The sequence below is a fragment of the Lipophrys pholis genome (assembly GCF_963383615.2).
Source record: "Lipophrys pholis genome assembly, chromosome: 8".
NCBI classification, from domain to species: Eukaryota; Metazoa; Chordata; class Actinopteri; order Blenniiformes; family Blenniidae; genus Lipophrys; species Lipophrys pholis.
In genome coordinates this window covers 19,753,559-19,769,110 of record NC_137630.1, presented here as the reverse complement: position 1 = coordinate 19,769,110, position 15,552 = coordinate 19,753,559, and the positions used below count along the sequence as shown (strand labels likewise).

General features: G+C 43.8%; 1 protein-coding gene across 1 annotated transcript; it reads right to left on the bottom strand.

Annotated features, from left to right (window-relative positions):
• Positions 1–229: 229 nt before the first annotated feature.
• Positions 230–15,135, bottom strand: LOC308113366 (sodium- and chloride-dependent creatine transporter 1). Its single transcript, XM_080469615.1, has 14 exons — positions 14,557–15,135; positions 13,039–13,347; positions 9,870–10,001; positions 9,438–9,768; positions 9,131–9,263; positions 7,764–7,898; positions 7,545–7,648; positions 5,175–5,299; positions 4,954–5,066; positions 2,312–2,452; positions 2,004–2,106; positions 1,818–1,918; positions 1,560–1,730; positions 230–1,351 (listed from the first exon to the last, which is right to left on the bottom strand). Exons 1-14 carry the CDS (start codon positions 14,585–14,587, stop codon positions 1,223–1,225), a joined length of 2,058 nt encoding a protein of 685 aa, XP_080325741.1. The 5' UTR covers positions 14,588–15,135; the 3' UTR covers positions 230–1,222.
• Between the last annotated feature and the right edge of the window lie 417 nt (positions 15,136–15,552).

The window sequence follows — 15,552 nt, the reverse complement described above, 5'->3', positions numbered from 1 at the left end:
TGTAAAATTATTTTCTATAATCATGGCTGAATATTCTTTTCCTTGTTTTTGTCCCGATTGTGAGATGCTGAACTATCAAATAATTTATCTGACCCCTTTTCTTTTTTATACAGATGCAAAATATTTGTTGTTGGTCTGGTATATTTCGAGGTCAATGTAAATGTTCACTGTAATTATTTTATGAAATAAATGAATACATTTGCAATAATAAAGACACTTAAAAACACATCCATGTTTATCAGTCAATTTATTGCTTCTCTCCTGACATCGCATCCAGTCTCTTTCCCCTCCCCATGAACCCAGTTTCCTGCTTGTTACACAGTTCAGTCCGAAGTTTCTGTCACTCTCTTTTTGTGGAAATAATGACCATCACCCCCTTCAAATATTAACACTGATTCACAGACCCTACAATACATTGGATACTTATGTTAGTTTATAATACACAGCTCAATGTGTTGATGCATTGTCTTGTTACAATGATTTCTTTTTTTTTTCTTCATTTTTTAGCAAATGGAAGTTTTTTTTTTTTTTTTTTTTTTTAACAGTTAATTCAGAGAGCACAGTTGGCAGAAAACTATGGCCAAAGGCAATGTCACATGTAAATGAGGACACCGATGTTACACACATTCCTGCTTTCAGACACACTCCCACATACACAAAGAGACGCACGAGCATACGTGCATTTACATACATACACACTCGGACCACAGCATGTCAGCAGCAGATATGAGACCTTTTATTAAAAGGGTCTTCCAGATTTATCAATTTTTTATGGGTCTGCTTATTTTCAATATAACATCATGGCTTGGACAAATGTTGAGATCCCGACAGAAAGGTGCCAAAAGGGAAGATACTGCAACTACACTGAACACGTTACACTCACAGAGCAAGACAGGACAGCACGAAGGCAAGGGGTGGAGAGAGAGGGGAGAGCCAGCGAGGTAGAGTCAGAAAACAGAGCAGAGGGTGTTATCAGCCTGTGATGACTGTGTGGGTGCAGATGTGCTGCAGCTTTTCTCCAATCTAATCTTTGGTCCATTGGTCCAGGGCTTTAAAACTCAGTGTGTGTTGAAACAGCTGGTGAGAAACAAACAAGTAAATAGCATTTTGCTTTGTGTGTTTTCGTGTGTGTGTGTGTGTGTGTGTGTGTGTGTGTGTGTGTGCACGCGCGCCGATGCCAACGATGACCTTGGCTCTGTGTTCTGTGGTTCAGTGGAGCTCTTCAGATGACACTCTCAAAGAGCAGTGTGTTCTTGGTTCCTGCAGGGGGCAGCAGTTTGGCCTCGCTCTCTGGGGCCAGGTACTCCAGGTGATGTCTGCCCCACACCGGGGTGGTGAGGTGTCGCCACCGCTGGTGAGAAACAGACAAGGAAATGATGAATGGCCATGCCGCAGCCTACTCTGTGTAATGAACGATGATGAAATCAACTAACTGGAAAAGCAGATAAGAGAGAGAGGTCGATATCCAAGGAGACACATTCCTGCTGGTTTATCAGCAATTACTCATAGTTGAAACAAGAGAATGCAAATAATGCACGGCTGCAGAAAGGCATACTGACCTCCAGCAAAGATCCCTTGCAGCACAGAAGTTTGTAGAGCACGGTGAGAGGGATACAGAGCATAGAGGACAGAGCCAGCGCCCAGCCAAACAGTTCACCCCACAGAGGGTACGTGTACACTGTGTTGTAGGTCAAGGGCTTGTAGTTCACCACGTGGAACAGGAACACTCCCTGCATGTACAGAAAAAAACAAAACCTTCAGCAGTTTGGAATGGACACTTAAATCTCACAGAGGAAACCATATAAAACAGCGCGTACCACACACAAGAGAGGAGTGATGTAGGACCAGCACCACTTCATGTAGGGTAAGGGTTGATAGCCGATCATCCGGGCCACGTCGTCCATGAAGCGGTCTGCGCCTGACAAGGGCCAAAGGGAAGAGTTATCCCTCATGTTGTGATAATTCATTGATTTGTGCCGTTTGAACTTTTTCTGCCGACTCACCATAGACCCATGCAATCACCACACACTCCCAGAAGGCCTGCCACAGCAAAGTGATGCCACTGGCAGAGTAGTAGTCAAACAGCTGGAAGACATACATCCCTCCCTGGAGGAAAACGAAAGAGCAGTGACTATCCTGAACACCTTTTAAATACTTTGGCCTTTCTGTTTTAATCACGTTATGAGGTATTAAATGGAAATGTAAAACATAAAACACATGTTTGGCCATAGTTGGTCTATGTGCTGATATTCATAAAGAAACAAGCATTTGTCTCTTTGTTGTAAATGAGAAATAAAACTCCTCACTGTACCTCGGTGACCATGGACATGTCAATGAGGAAGCAGATGACGCAGCAGATGGCAGCGACCACCTCTCGCCGCAGGGAGCTCAGCACTGATTTAGGGGGTAACATGTCCATGATTCCTGTTATCAAACCCTCCACTCCAACAAACTGAAAGAGAAAGGACAAGTAGACAACATAGAGGAAGCAGTGAATAAAAAGAGAGTTGACACAGAGGTGAACGGAATGGCGTAAACTTTGAAACTTGTGATAGGGTGAGAGGAACTGTGACTAAAAATATTGTGACATAGTACACTGTGACCACAACTGTGAGTCTTTTGGCCATATCCTCATTTATATGCACATTTTTCAACTCCATGCTGAAGTGTTTATATGAACTGAGCATATCAGGCGATGTGCATTGGTGTAATGAGGAAGGGTGTGTCTTTTAGGGGACAAACCTTATATCAAGATGTGCACATTTATTAGGCAGATTCTTTCCCCTTTTTTTTTTGACTGATTCTGACTGTTTCAGAGTAATGTAGCACACTTGAAAGTAAAAATTATTTGGTTGTGAGATCACTGAAATACCAAACCGTTTGTTTGGATGAGCTAGTTGGACCTTTTCAGGTTGAAGATGGGGTTAAGATCAACTCCCAGAACTAGCGCCAGTTTTAGAGGACACTTTCTTCAAGCAGTGGCTCAGAAAAAAGCCTGCATCTTTCAAGAAAACTATGATACTTATGCAGGACAAAGCTACATCAGACATCAAAGTACTTCACTGCATGGCTTGCCACTAAAAGGTGCTAAAGATGATTATTTTGATTGATGATTATTATCATTATTTTAACTTTAACGGATGTAAATAAACAAGTGAGATGGGAAAATATTAGTTTTTCATTGAGTTGGCTTGTAATTCTTTTAGGGATGCACCGATACTGATACCAGTATCGGGTATCGGTTCGATACCAAGCATGAGTACTCGTATTTGTACTCATAAAACTGCCACCGATACCACGACACCGATACCACTTTATGGCAGCGTGCGGTTTACAGCACTTCACTGCAAAGCGCGGGCGGTCAGTGAAGAGGGTACAGCTTGCTCAAAGTCGTTCCACTGAGCGCACCCCCAGCCTGGGCGGCCCGCCACTCCTACATGAATGTAGAGGAAACCCTGCGGTTTCTGAAGTTTTATTGAAAGGACATAAGTTAGCTCTCAGTTTATGACAAAGTGTTAACCCTTCCTGCTCCAGTCTCCAGACCGTGGTCGGAAGACGCAAGGGAGACCAACTTCCACTCCGGGCCGAAGCTGTCCTCAGCTTCGGGGTTAACTCCCTCGCCTCACAGCCGGTGGAAAGCAGGACATGGGATGAACACTTGTTGCATTTATTGGCCACTTACTTTTATGTACAGCTTCTTGCTAGATCGCTCAGCATATGCACGCTCGCTCCCTCACGCACACTGGTCAAGCGAGCAGTGCGCCTGTCAAAGGGGCCACGCACACACAGACACAGACACAGACACACACACACACACACACACACACACTGATAACAAAAGTTTTATTGAAATGTTTTCTAACAGTATATGTGGCAGTGCCATAAAAGAACTAATTTTGAATGTCAGTACATCACAACGTAGGAATATTGTTCAAATAACATCTGTGGAAAAAAATAAATGTGTGTATTGGCCTAAGTAATCGGTATCGGTATCGGTGAGTACTCAAATGCAAGTACTCATACACTACTCATTTTGGAAAAAAGTGGTATCGGTGCATCCCTAAATTCTGTACATAAATATTTGACAAATAATTGTTCAGCTCGAGATATTCTCTTTAGAAAGACAGAACCTGAAGGTTACTTAAAGTTAAACAGTCAGGTTTGAGCTTCATTGACATATTGAGATTGAGCGAGAGCACTGTAGTTGTTAAGAAATGACATTAACGATAAGTCTGCACACAGTGTAGTATCAAGGTCACCAGAAATATAAAACAGGAAGATACAGGGGGAAAAAAAATTGCTTTGTTCAGTACAGCGGTCTTGCTGGTGGAGCAACTTCAGCACTATTTAAAAGTCTTAATATTTGTGTCTCACCCACAATAGAGATTTTGGAGGTCAGCATGTTGACCCAAATATGCAGGAATGTTATCTGCCTATTTACAGCACCACTTTTCAGCCTCTAGAATGAGTTGAGGATCACAGCTGCGCGGCTATTTTTATATGATTAAGTCGAAAAGGCAGAATATTCATGGACAATAAGGCTACAACTGAAGAAATATATAGACGGAGAAGAAATGCGAGAGAATGGAAAGTGAGTGTAAATGAATGGGTTGGAGAGCAGACAGACGCTCTCTGTGTGAATAAGACAGAAGCTCATTGACAAATCCCTGGTCTGTAAAACAATGGATGTAGGCAATGACTCAAACAGGCTGCTGAGAAATGCAATGATAAAGCTGGAAAAATTAGTCTTTAGACTGTGTGTGTCACCCGGGGGTGAGAGGAAGTGAGACAAAAACAGACATTAAACGGTTGATTAACTGTGTGGACGTGTTTTCGAAAGAAGGATCCAGCGCTATTTTATATTAATATACACACACCATATGAGCTGAATCCTATGTTAAATGTTTAGAATATATATGTGAAAACAAACTTAAGTGTGGTTATTTGTATTACCTGGCTGTCCAGACCCAGTATGAGCAACATAAAGAAGAAAAGTGCAGCCCAGAGCGGCGCCAGAGGCATCAGAGTCACAGCCTTAGGGTAGGCTATAAAAGCCAGGCCTGGACCTGCACATTAAAAAAGACAGATTCAGAAGAATTGCAGACTCTCATTACACATACTGTAGATGCTCATCACTCTGCAGTTTAGGAGACCGCGCTGTGAAGTTTTCTCACCACTCTCAGCTACCTTACTGATGTCCACCCCTTGCTCTGCAGCCATGAAGCCCAGCACAGAGAACACGACAAAGCCTGCAAAGAAGCTGGTCCCACTGTTAATGAGAGCCAGCACAAATGCATCCCTACAAAGAGAGAGAAGGATGAAGAAGACAGAGCAGAGATAAAGGCATTGTGGGAAAAAAAAGGATGCATTATGATATACACTGCAACATGAGGCTCAAGGAAGATGCTCAGGACAAACACCAGCACAGAGGGGATGGGTCACGATGGTAAATATGGGATCAATAGTAATTTGTCTGAAAGCTGCTGTTGTCTTTATGTTGGCAGATGGAGAACAGAGTGCACATGCCAACAGGAAGTTTGTCTCAAGGTCGGAGAGGAGAAGAAATCGAAGGAAAAGCTGTTTCCTACATTTATGCAGTGTCTCTCACTAAAATAATAAATAAATCAGTAATGCTGCAGCCTGAGTTCCCATTGAAATTCTTAGTCAGCAAAGTCCTTCTTGACGACCGCCCGGTGAGGAATGGTTCTCTGTTTACGTCAACAAGTCAAGCCTTGTTGGCAACACTAACCAGGAATCCTGTCTGATATGAGGAATGCATAAACAAGATTTGCATCTTAACTCTCAGAAACACCCACCAATCAAATCTCAGTGTGCTCTATCCATCTGATTAGTGTGTATAAATGTAGGTAATCTAAATAAGTGAGCAAAGTGTTTATATCATGAGAGCAGTCCATAACAATGCTAGTGTTGAAGGACACAAATTATGTGGCCCTTCAAAAGTATCATGACGAGCCGAAAACAAAAATAAACTCACTTTGGAACCAGGTTCTTTCTATTTTGATAAGAAATACGACATAAAAGTAAAAGAAACAAAACAAATTGACTGAACAGGTTGAGCACATTACTGCGGCAGTAAGAATAAGCAAGACTGAGGAATATAAGATCACAGTTTGTGGTGAGTTCAGTTAGTTCTGAACTCCCTTCCTCCCTCATTTTCTATAAACGAATTAAGTTTACAAGTGATATTTCTTTTTGGTGGACAGGTGAACACATTCAGCTCAGAGTCTGTAGCAGTGGAAAAACATGGCAGATTTTGACCTCTTTTAGGGGTTAAAACTGTAACCGTGCCATCATCTCAATCGATCATTACTGTAGACACACTGACATGAGAAGATGCTAAAGGACAAATACTCACGACTGTATTTGGGGATGTGTGTTACATTTTTCCCAAAACGATTCCTAATCCGGTGATGTTCTGGGCTGGACACAGTGGTGAAACAGTTATCAACCTGGTCCTATTCTAGGTCAGGGCCTGCTTCTGTGGTGTTTCCATGTTTTCCCTGAGCATGCATGATTTTTAACCTCCTCCCACTTTGCATGTTAGGTTGAATTAACTTGTTAATCAGTGATGAATACAGCTACATGTTTTTATAGCAAATGATCTGAACTCAGGAAACTGACTGCCAAATATACTTTAACATCTCAGAAACAATCAAGCCACTTTTTTCCCCCCGGGCCATCCAGTATGGTGTCAGAGAAACACAGCGAACATACTTCAAACTGTGAACTCATCTTTCAACTTCCAATTAAGGTCAAGGGAGAGAAAATGTCAGATGGCGAGATATTCATGAAGCCCCTCCTGTTTTGAGCATTCCAAATATGCAAGCGCATGTGGCGATTCACTGCTATGGAACATCCTACCTTGCGGGGGCCTTAATAGGTTTACATAACTGTCTGTTAAAGATAAACACATCCAAGCTTATCAAACTGCAGTAATAACAGCAGCTGTAACTGGAAATATACAACACAGGCACTTTACTCTTCATTAAGTGTATAATTGATATTTTGTTGGATGAGCTCATTATGCAGAGCATAATGCTTGGTTGAAGGTAAAATGAAACTGTTACATGTTGAGGATGGAGGAAACTGACTTCTATTCTGATCCAAGATGGAAAAGGTTGCAAATGAAAGTAGCGAGCTCGGAAGCTTTCAATCAAATTTCCTGCATGTAATCATATAGCGTCTTTAACCCTGATGGTCATTGTGGTGTCTGGAGATCAGCACAGACATTACCATCAAGCCAGCGCAAATGTGAGTGGTGTTATTTTTAGTAGAAAAGGAACTGATCCTTTTGCTTCTTCGTGTGACTGTTGGTAAAGGCAGAGTGGTTATGCTATGCTGATCCTGTCAGCGTGTGTGCAGTAAAACAAAGACTACATTTTGTGGAATTCTGATCTCTTCTAGGAAGCATTGGAGTCAGGAGTCAAATACAGAAGCATGCAGAGACCAGCTGTGACTTTGTGTTGATGTTGGCCTTCCTCCAGTGAGAGTGGGGTCTGATTTTATGTTGTGTATAAACTCACTGGTAACAGTTGTTATGGAAGCGGTTGTAGCTGCCCAGCGCGGTCAGGGCACCTAGTCCAATGGCATAGGAGAAAAAAATCTGAGTGCCGGCATCAATCCACACCTATTATAAAAAAAAATGTGTGAGTGATGTTGCATAATTTTAAATTTTTTTAATCTAATGCATGCAGATGCTCTGCTTCTGACAACCCAAAGTCAAGCTTATATAAAAGTTCAACCTGAGCTTCTCCGAGTTTGGACCAGTCTGGTTTCAGGTAGTAAACAATGCCATCCAAAGCTCCAGGCAGAGTGACGCCGTGGGCCAGAAGAACAACAAGAACCACGTATGGGAACAGAGCAGTGAAGTACACAACCTACAGAGAGAATCAAATACACAGCCGTCAGGTCCACTTCTGGATACTCGTGAACCAATTAGTAGGATATACTTAGGTTGGAGTGGTGAAGTGTGACTGCTATGCATTAACTTATATTAAGTGAAAGTAGAAAATGCCACAGTAAACATTTAACCCTTCACATTACATCAGGTATGTGGTGAATTCAACAGGCTAGCTGAATGGTTTAGTGCTTATTAACATGGTTCACCAGCTAAGGTCAAGTGTACCTAGATATGTTTCATCGCTTTGATTTGGCAATTACCTGCTTTGCAAATATTCAAGTCAAAAGTAGAAGCCCATTAGGTCCTCCCTGTAGTAGATGTGTAATGGGGCCTGTCATGTTACTTTGGAGAAAAGGTAGCCTGTAAATGGAAAGCCAGACAATTTGTAAACCTCCTGCAATAGCAGGGGTTTTTGGCAGACCTTTTCAGAAGGTAGTAGTCTATGTCAAGTAACGCTGAGAAAGCCACCCCCCGCTAACTAGTGAAAGCATCAAGTCAAGTCTAAATCAGCGTGCTGAAAGCAAAGTAGTGAGAAAGCACATATTTGCCTTGATCTACAACGAACATGGAGAGAAAAGCCTCTTTCCAGCTTTCAAACATCTACATGGTGGAAAGTTACTAATCGGCTTACAGCTGGTTGGCTCAATCGCTTTCATTATTTTTTCTTTCATTCTCTAAGCTTTGGCTGCTCTGGAGACACAACTATGCAAACACAGATTTCCCCACATGCTACAAAAACGATATGTTGAATCAGAGCACACAGATAGAAAACAATGACAGGCTGTATTCCCTCTGCTACTAAAATCCAATAACCCTGAACTATAATATACATATGTAGAGTGCAACACAATGAAGATCCAGAGGTCAGCGCAAGATTAGAATGTTACTGAAAACAAGTATAAAAACGAGCACTCACAGAATACATGTGTGCTTATATTGTCGTGCGTTCCTATGCGCTTTCGTCTGGACACTGATCCTCTCACTACACTAAAGTAGATTTGAGATCAAAGGGCAAAATATTGCAATTATTTAAACCTTCGCTGGACGCCATGCAAATATTAGTCTGCACTCCATGAACTGTGACAGGAAATGTTTTGTGCAGGGTATATGTACAGTATAAAGCTTTTAATATTAATCTGCACTTTTTAAACCCACACGCTGGCATGTGACATTATGTATTGTGAATTGTACAGCCAGGAAATTCTTTACCTTGCCAGTAGATTTAACTCCTTTCCACATGCAGAAGTAAACAATGATCCAAGTGGCAATGAGACACAGCACCAACTCATAGCTGATGCCACCAGGCTCATGCAGCCCTCCAGACAGGCGAAGCACTTTACGTCTGCGGGGAAGAAGGAAGGAGAAGTCCACCAATTACAAACACAAACTCAACCTTATCTTCAGTGTGAACACATTGAACAAACTTTAACAAGCCATATCAAGTTTCTACAGGACAAATCAAAAATGAGCTACTCCTCAGTCGATCAGTACAGTTTTAATATTCAATTGGACATACTCCCAGAACTCGATGACCGGAGAGCGCATGCCCTCAGCCTCCACACAGCTGCCATTGAGATACTGGAGAGCAGAGAGGTTCCAGGGGGGTGAGAAGGAGAGGTTAGACGGGGTTGCAGCAGATGGCGGCAGTGCAGGCTGGGGGGCACTGCGGTTGTGGCACGCACGTCGAAAATCCTGCGTGCAGTTCGGTGTGTTCCAGGGGTGTCCGCAGGTGGCCCAGGGCAGTGGGTCAGTGAAAGAGTGGAAGAGAAAGTAGAGCCCCCACACCAGGATCATAATGTAGTAAGTGTTACAGAAGAACACTATGACCATCGAGGCCAAGCCCAGACCTGACAGAGAGAGGGACGGAAGTGATCGGATATTATTTCAAGTGATGCTTGTAGGCTTCTTTGTGTGATCATTTACATACAACATTTTGTAGGATCAGCACCTTTGAAAAGAGGTGCGATGTTCCAGGCAGAGACTCCTCCTTGCTTCATGAACTGTCCCAGTGAAATTTCCAGGAAGAAGACTGGGATGCCCCCGATGAACACGAACAACAAGTAGGGGATCAGGAAAACCCCTGCAGGAAACAAAACACACACATATTGAGCAAACCAACTTGATGTCTTTCTGCCTTGACTTTGCGCCTGAGTGACCCGGATTTACTCCCGGAAGGGCGTCCGGTGTATAAACTAACTAAGACGACCTGTTCTGACCTCCGTAAACTAAAGAGCAGTGGGTTTCTTTTGTGTTACACAGACTGAGAATTGGTGCTTTCCCAGTGACGGGTACGCTGCTTATAATATTGTGGTGACGTATGAATAGACAGATAATCTGATTCAAAAGTTCAGAGTGGGGTCATTTAAAGTATCCATTATTTATGCAATGTGTTTAACATGATACCTTTTATATATATTTATCACATCATCAGTCAAAAAGAAACTGAACCGTCAGAAGACTGATACCAACCAATTACTAAAACTTCCTGTGCTTGATTCAGACAAAAAGAGTGTATATCATATTCAAATATTGATATATCATATGAAGCATGAGATGCTTTATTCAAGGTCCTGATATATGTGTGTGTTTTCTTCTATGAGAACTGCATGTAGATTTATAAGTATTTTTCATCCTACACCTAAATGTTTTACTTTTTGAGTTGAACGGAAATTGCTTGCTGTTGGATGTTGTTATTATATAATATACATAACAACTCTGGTTTAAAGTAAAGGGTTACACACGCCACACAAAAATGAAATAAAGTTTCCAGTTATGAAGTACACCAGACAATAAGTAACTGTCATAAAGAAGGGAGAAACAATAGAAGAACAAAAAGGGTAATAGCTAGGAAGAAGGACAAGCAAGGCCACAGATAAGAGACACTCTGAAAGCCTATGTGGGAGACAAACACATTGTCTCCCATTGCACATGAGGTCTGGCCAGCACAGTATTGTCCTTGAAACGAAAAAGTTGCATGGTATGGAAACAAAGAAAAACAATAAACTATCAAATTCAGGAGGGAGCTAAGCAGCAGACTCAAGCAGGCTCTATCAGGAATGATTAACCCTGACAATACTTGGAGGACTTGTTTTATTTTGTTTAGCGGCAAGAGACCATGAGCAGTTGCTCTTTTTTTTGTTTTACAATAATGTCATTCCACAAAAAACAGCGGAGTGAAACTCAAAATGCAAGTGCAGCGATTCCGTTTGAATAATAATATAAGTACGCGATGCCACCACAGCGTACAGATGGGAGGGAGTCACATGACCAGTTATGACGCAGAGGAGAAAGAAGCTCAGGAGAAAGGAGGGAAGGATGGATAGACAACACAGAGAGGAAAACTGGGGCAGAATCGGGGAGCGAGAGGCTCAACAAATAAAAAGTGACACACCAAGGCATTGACCTGGTCAGCTCTGCAACAGCGCTACCGCCTGACAAATTGAGCTTCATTCGGCTCATCTTTCTTTATGTCGTTCTCTGAGAGCAGAGGGCTGTAGCCATATAAGGAAACATTGGTGAGTGTGAGTCTGAGAGAGAGAGAGAGAGAGAGAGAGGAGGGAGAGGGAAGAGAGAGACACAGACAGAGAAAGAGAGAGGAGACGCACAGAGAGGAGTGAATGAAAGGACTGGAGAAAATGCTGGTGCTAACATACCCCAACCTATTATCCAAATCATCAAGGAGAAGTATCCTTAATAAGCTTAAGTAAATCCTCTGTAATCATAACTAGACCAGACATACTGGGCCTGGCGGCTGAGTTCCAACCACACACGAGATTTGCAGTGCATTAATTGCACGATTTTACAGTATATCCACAGTCTCCAGTGTAGTGTGTCCTTCTTTGAGCTCTTATCTGATACCTTTGTTGTGTTACGGAGTGTACCTTGGGTTAGCCAAGGGCATGAAGTGAAGTACTGTACTCGACGCGACTGAGTCGACACTGAGGGAAGACTTCGACTGGCTTAGTCACAGGATGGTTATTGTGTGACATATCCATACGCCTCCTTATCAGGGGGAGGGTGGGAGAGAGCACCTTTGTATGCCTCATGAGTGCTGGGCAGGAGCACAGGGGGGGACTGTGTGTGAGGCAGGCCATTGTTATATGATACCAGAAGGTGGGTATCAGAGCCACTGGTCACAAGACACACACTCATAGCGGGAGGTGGGGGGAGAGCGAGGGCTGGACTAAGAACTACGCGGGCGCACACACGTATGCGCACACTGTCACTCATTCAGTTTTTATTCCAAAGTAACGCCTCATAAAATAAACGGAACGGTGGGATGGGCCGAGATAAGAGTGAGTCAAGGCCAAGAGCTGCAGTCCGGTCAGGTTACTATTGTACAAGCTGGCACAGATGAAGAAAACCAGACTTCAAACTAAATGGCTACATCCACTTCTGGTGAATATGTGCCAAAGGCAATATTGTGGAGCAACTTTTACTATGTGTGTCTGTTAAGTAACGGGTGAACATAATGAATACGGTGATGTCACATGGGGGGGAGTGTCAGCACTACGTGCAAAAAGCCACGCAGACGCTGCACAGTACACATTTTACATTTGATACAGCGTTCTGTCTTGCAGCCCTGTTTTTTACCGCCATGTTCCCAAATTATTAAAACAAATAGGCGATTCTTTCATAGCTCACCTACGTGTTTATGCCACGGCTACCTAGGTAGTAGTGTCTCTAAGCGTTTCATCAGTGTATTTACGACATTTTGTGTAATTGTCACCCGTAAAACTCAGCTGTCGCAACCTGAGCTCTAGCCTGTCTTTATCTGAGGTGGACTTTCTCATTAAATGCCACAGACCGTTGGGGTTGGCACACAGCACTTCAAGAAAAGAGAAGTCATTGGCAAATCAAAATCTTAACATTTATAACAGTAACACAGCACAGCAGGTGACCTTCAGCTGACTTTTAATCCTGCACTGTCTATTTAGATTGCGTTTGATGAGTATTTAAACATGTGTGCTGATAACACAATTACTTCCAACATTTCAAGTCTTACAGACTTTAAAGAGAGACTTTTTGTTTTTAATCGACTTTCAGGGATAAGATTCATCCTGTCATTCCAGTTGTGTTTACTTGTGTAATAAGTGAAACGTGCCCTTGTGACTCACCTCCACCGTTCTTATAGCAGAGGTAAGGGAACCGCCACACGTTACCCAAACCAACAGCAAAGCCCACACAGGACATGATGAAGTCCATCTGTCTGGTCCAGGTTTCTCTCTCCACCGCTGGCGCTGGCACCGCCACATCCCCGTTTCCCAATCCAGCTTCTGCTCCGTCCGGGGTCTGCGGTGGGCCGGCCCCTCCGCCCTCACCGCACCCCGGGTCTGCTCCAGGCATGGGCACCAGTGGGCGAGCTGACCCGCTACCCTCCTCCTCTGACAAGATCCCAGCTTCCATCTGGGGGACGCTGATTTCGCCTGACGAGGGATCAGAAAAGAGAGAAAAGGGAAAAGAATAAGAAAATCTCCTGAATAAAACACTGAGATTGTTACCACAAGAGAGCTGGAGGAAATGTTGTCACACTCAAGTATGCACATTCAGAACTTCCCATATGACGTCAGAGGAGGAAACAGGCGAGCTACAATTTTCTTAAACCAGCCTTTTGCTGAATGGGAAGAGAGGCATGACGGGGACTCTCCATTCATTGAAATAAATAGCCAGTGCAGCCTTAGTCTATTAATATGACTGAAATACATCTCTATTGTCACATTCAGCATTTTTTTCCCTTGCACATCTAATAGCAGTTCCGTTCTCATCCCTGAGCCCTCCCCCGATGTTCATTCTGTCTGTCTGTGTCTCACAGACAGAGTGATTAGTGTGCTGCGGCACAACACAGCAGAGACCAGCCTCAAGGTACATCTCAAGCCCCCTGCGTTACGCACAAAGCTTTCATTTTCTCTGTTTCAATTACGCCACTGCACTGCAAGTAGATGCAACGTGCCGGCACATCTTTACTCCCATTCTGAGATACTAGCGTCAGCCGCTCTGTGGTGGATGCAAAGCAAGGCAGATGAATCCAGATCAGAGCAGTTTAAGGGGGAGCATGGACAGAGGGGGGGGGGGGGGGGGGGGCGCATTGTGGGGAAGTAAAAGATGTAAGCGTCTATGTGTTAACCCAATAATGGCTAAAGATAGTGTGAGAATTACAGTCAAACAGTGTGTGACTGCCTTTTATTTTTACATCTATCAAAATAGTTTCAAATGTGCGGAGCAAAGAAAATACATGAGGCACCTTTTGTTCCTAAGATCCCCGTCAAGTGTGAATACACTGGAAGCAGAGTGCTGTGCAAATGTCCCAGGTAGAACCTGAGAGAAGATTACCTTGTGACACTGACATAGAGGAAAAAACTTGGCAGTGTTTATGAGAGCAAAAGGAAGTTCTTGTGGATTAACCGGGAGTGACACATGCTCGGCAGCATTACCATCAAAATGACTTCAGGCTGTTTGGAGTCAGTCGTGGGGACATATTCAGCCATTTAACCTCAAGTGTGTACGTGATGTCAAGAGAAATGTGAGAAACATGGCCAAAGCAGATGCAGAGGCAGGGCTGCTTTATGCTGTTTTACACATGGATGGACACAAATACACTGTGATCAGTGGAGCTCTGATGTCCTGCACTCACTCACCTTGACTGTTTTCTTCCAACTCTGGAGACATTTTTCTTGGGTACTGACACAAAAATATTTGTTCTTCTTAAAAAAAACAAAAAAACTAAAAAGAGCTGGCTGTTCGTCCAGGGGCAGATGACGTGTAGCCTGCTACGGAGGCACCCGACGGGCTCAGAGAGGCAGTCTAAAGAGATGTAACCACAACACTCAGCTGTCTTTTTCGAGGTTCTGAGTTTGTTAATTTCCTCCCTCTTGAAATATCGAAGAAGCAAAATCGCAGGTTTTTTTTGTGATTATCGCACGTCGGGGAAATAAGCCTCAGCTCAGCCAGAAGATGGAAAAATGTTTGACAAAAGCGCCGCGGTCCGTTCAGCCGTTTGGACGCAGAAGATTCAGAAGCAGTCGACGAAGCACTTGAAGGTAAGCCTGAAGAATCTCATGGATGACAGTTAGATGGAAATGATACTGCGCCTTTGGGTGAAGATGGTGTCCGTGGTCGGTTTCAGCAGCCCAGTCAGGAGAACGAGGATCGGTTGGGAGATGCCTTGGTACGACGCAGCGAGAAGAATGTGATCGGCGGCACAGTCCGTTAGCTGTGTTCGCCGCTTCCCCCGCCTCCCTCCGCCTCCGCTCGCCGCCGCCGAGCGCCCTGATTGGCTGCGGAGGGCTCGGTGCGGGTGCGCACAGCATCAGCAGCACCGCGCTCGCGACGCACGGAGTCACAAGGATGGCTTTAAGGAGCGGCGGCACCCGTCCTTGACCCCACAAACCAACGCAAATTTCGCAGTCAATTTTCCGTCTGGTTCACCCCCTGGATTCGACCAGAATCGGTTTAGGAACTAAAGACCAGAAGCAGCAACAGAAGACCGGAGAGGTCATGACGGTAAGCTGGTGTTTGTTTTGAGACATGAATCCATGGACAGACGCCGATTTAGAAAACGTTTGTGACTGCAGGACGCCTTTCGCTTAATATTCATGCCAACAGCGGCTCCACAACTTAAAGTCGAAATGGTA